The sequence below is a fragment of the Eleutherodactylus coqui genome, chromosome 4 (genome assembly GCF_035609145.1).
Source record: "Eleutherodactylus coqui strain aEleCoq1 chromosome 4, aEleCoq1.hap1, whole genome shotgun sequence".
Lineage (NCBI taxonomy): Eukaryota > Metazoa > Chordata > Amphibia > Anura > Eleutherodactylidae > Eleutherodactylus > Eleutherodactylus coqui.
In genome coordinates, this window is record NC_089840.1 from 130,037,932 (window position 1) to 130,041,906 (window position 3,975).

The window sequence follows — 3,975 nt, forward strand, 5'->3', positions numbered from 1 at the left end:
CGTGTGTGTGAGGCGGGCAGACTATATAACCTGCGCCAGGCTGAGAGCCGGGAGAAGACAGCGTCCCGCCAGCTCGTGCGAGACACAGGTGGAAGCAACAGGGGGAGCGGGGACCCGGCGGCTGTGCAGGCGCTGACGGAGGAGGCCGCCGCTTCCCCTGGCCGCGCTCCTCTCTGCCCGGCTTATGGACGAGCACCTCAGCCTCCTGCACTCGCCTCCGCCGTCCTCCACCAGGCACCGCACCAACAGCAACATCGTTAACCCGGGCTACACGGACGGCTGTGGCTGCTCTTCGAGTACCCGGAGAGTTCAGGGCCGGCGCGGGGCATCGCCATAGTCTCCGTGCTGGTCATCCTTATCTCCATCGTTATCTTCTGCTTGGAGACTTTACCGGAGTTTAGAGACGACAAGGAGTACAACGGACCGGTGCTGCAAACCGGGAATGGCACCGGCCCCTACCTCAGCAGCTCCTTCACCGACCCCTTCTTCGTGGTGGAGACTTTATGTATCATCTGGTTCTCCTTTGAGCTCCTGGTCAGGTTCTTTGCCTGCCCGAGCAAAGCCACCTTCTCCAAGAACATCATGAACATCATAGACATTGTGGCTATCATCCCTTACTTCATCACCCTTGGCACTGAGCTGGCAGAGCGCCAGGGCAATGGGCAGCAGGCGATGTCCTTGGCCATCCTAAGGGTGATCCGTCTGGTCAGAGTCTTTCGAATCTTCAAGCTTTCCAGACATTCCAAGGGGCTTCAGATTTTGGGGCAAACCCTAAAGGCTAGTATGAGGGAGTTGGGGTTGCTTATCTTCTTCCTCTTCATTGGGGTCATCTTATTCTCTAGTGCTGTGTACTTTGCTGAGGCTGATGACCCATCTTCTGGGTTCAACAGTATCCCAGATGCCTTCTGGTGGGCAGTGGTCACCATGACTACCGTAGGGTATGGAGATATGCACCCGGTCACTATAGGGGGCAAAATAGTAGGGTCTTTGTGTGCAATTGCTGGTGTGCTGACTATTGCCCTGCCAGTGCCTGTCATAGTGTCCAACTTCAACTATTTCTACCATAGGGAGACTGAAGGAGAGGAACAAGCTCAATACCTCCATGTGGGGAGCTGTCAGCACCTGTCCTCTAATGAGGACCTTAAAAAGACCCGTAGTAATTCCACCCTGAGCAAGTCTGAGTACATGGTCATAGAAGAAGGGGTGAGTCCCGGGCCATTCAAACAACCCAGTTTTAAGACTGGTAACTGTACTGGAACCACCACCACTACCACTACCACCAATAACCCGAACTGTGTCAATATCAAGAAGATCTTTACAGATGTGTAAGACTCGTAGGAGTCCTGGATGTGTTCAACTCTAGAAATGTCACTGCCATCGACATCAGCCTGTCCCACTTTATGATTTTCAGCGCTCCTCTGGGAAGAAGCTGCACCTATAGATACCGCAGGGGTGCTGTTCACACGTAGGGCGTACCAGGAGGCCGCACATTTATTTCTCCTCATTATTTTGCAAGCAGGGAAGTGCATATTTCCCCTTCTTCTAAAGTGCTGCTTTTAGTAACCTCATCCATGTCAAGGAAGATTGGGCTGGGAAGACGTGGGACTTCTGCTTAAGGAGCATTTGGGTTATTTTGGATTGATTGGCATTTTACCTCAATTTAAGGCGCATTTCTTCTTTCTTTTGGATTTCCTATCATCACATTAGTGTCAGGACAGAACACCTTCCTTCTATATGGACTGTAGATGAGCGCTACAATGTGGCTGCTGGTAGAGTAATCTAGATGTCGAACTGCAACAAGTGTTTCCTTTCTGTACTAGTGCCAAGATCTGCGGCTGGAGCAGGTGGATGCTGGAGATGTTGTTATGCTGTCTACATGCCAGAAGAAGATTAAACTGCTGGACTTGCTTCTCATCGGAAGTTACTAATTCTGACCCGAGTGATGCAGTTTCCATAGCAACATAGGTTTCCTGGGAAACCCAGTTGTCATGGCATCCCTGTTTCCATAGCAACTATCCAGATGGTTCCAACTTACACAGACGCCGCTGCTGCTGTTGAGAAAAACGTTCATACAAAGTTAATCCCACTGAGATTTGCAGAACAGGTATGAAAATCTGCAGCTCACCTAAGATCTGGGATACGTAGAGCCAATGTAATAACCCCCACACTGTGAAGGGCACCCTAATGCCTCTTGAAGCAGAAGGAGGGTGTAAAAAAAAGAAAGAGGACAAAGAAGAAATATGTAGTACAAATGGATGGTTTTTAATGCTATCGTGGGTTTGGGGTGGGAAATAAAGCCCCTCCATAGACATTTTATTCTGACAAAATACATTGTAGCATTAGAAGAAAAGCACTTTATAAATGGAAAACACATCAGCACTTACGTGACTCTGTAGAGCAAGTGAACAAGCCTTACAAAGAGGAAAAAGAGGGCTGAAGGTAACTAGCACTAGAAATGACCACCTGGCTGCAGACCCCTTCACCGAGGGGAGTGGCAGAAGCGGAGAAAGGTGAGCGTTCACGGATAACGGAGCTTTACTGGGATGAATGCACTTATGTGGAAGTTATAGTCATGGGATCAACGCCAATTGTCATGGGGAAATGTCAATCAATAGATAGATACCGGATAGGTAGAAGATAGATGCTGGATAAACAATAGATCAATGATGACAGATATGAATAGATACGAGATAAAGACGGATAGACAGATATAAATAGGTAAGGATGAATGGATAGATGTTGGGCGGATAGGTAAGGCTAGGTTCGCACAATGATTCGACTTACTGTTCAAGGGCAACAGAATACCAAATCCATTCCTTGATGGAATTTAAGGGCATTCAATAGACCCCATCAACTTTAATGAGGTCCCCTTAGCTTCTATTCTGCCCTCCTGGACAAAGTAGCGCAGAATGTATTTTCTTTTACCAAAACCGCAGCTCTGAATGCAGAGGTGAGCAAAGCCTAATATGTGTAGTCATTTTCTAAGTGGCTCTTTACATTTGGCTCTTTTCCAGTAGGCTCATGATGAGTTTATTTTCAGGTTCGGTGCTTCCGTATTTGGCATACAAATGACAATCACTTATGGGCTCTCATACGTTTGAGGGTCTATACTGCAGTTTAGAAAGTGCCTTTGCCTGTGCGACTTGCTAGGTTTTGTATTGTTGGATCTTAAGTGTGCACAAAGACAAAGATGCTCATGTCTGAAAATGATGGGCGGGTAAATGTTTGTGCTTAACATGAGATACTTGTGTTCCTTCCGGCATCCGGAGTCTTCATTGGCAGTTACAGTACTTTGGATGGCAAAATAGCCCAGCATGCAGTGTATTGATGCCGACAAAAATCCAGAAATCTTAGTAGAACCCCCGTAGAGGGCATTTAAAGGGAACCCCTCATCAACTAGAAGCACTATAGACTGAGTTACGGTGTTTATAGTTTACGTGACGGGGAGTCCAGGAAGAGGCTCCCGGACTCCCCGTCACCTAAACTAAAAGCACCATAACTTAGTTTATGGTGCTTATAGTTGATGACACGTTCCTTTTAAGTCAACCAGGTTATCATACATCATGATGCCATAAGGTCAGTGTGAGAGTCGTCACATCGGCATATTTGTGCGCATGTTTGCATGCCTACAATTTATATGCACAATATGCAGAAAATAGAACCCATTGATCTCAATGGGTTCGTACCCATCTCCCGATTTTGCGTGTGCATTTCTCTCGTGCGCAAAAAAAAATTGGACATGCTCTATTTTTTGTGTGCATTTGCACACCAAATGTCCCCATTAAAGTCTATGGGGGTGTACAAATGTGTGCGCAAAATACAAGGGGATGTGTGAAACACTATGCATTGCCACAGGAAAAAGAACATGTTTGGTACTCGTTAAAAGCATGTTTATCTGCTATGCTCAAATGAATATGTACTGCGTGTGCAAAAAGTACAGTAAAACATGCTGATACACACAAAAAAGCCTTGCAT

General features: G+C 46.8%; 1 protein-coding gene across 1 annotated transcript in view; it reads left to right on the top strand.

The window, feature by feature from the left end:
• The window catches only part of LOC136626529 (potassium voltage-gated channel subfamily A member 3-like), a 6,983-nt gene extending 5,504 nt beyond the window's left edge, over nucleotides 1–1,479 (top strand). The window contains exon 2 of the mRNA XM_066601584.1: nucleotides 269–1,479. Within this exon, the coding sequence (XP_066457681.1) occupies nucleotides 269–1,329 (1,061 nt within the window). The 3' untranslated portion in view covers nucleotides 1,330–1,479. The remainder of the gene's footprint in view (nucleotides 1–268) is intronic.
• The last annotated feature ends 2,496 nt before the right edge of the window (nucleotides 1,480–3,975 follow it).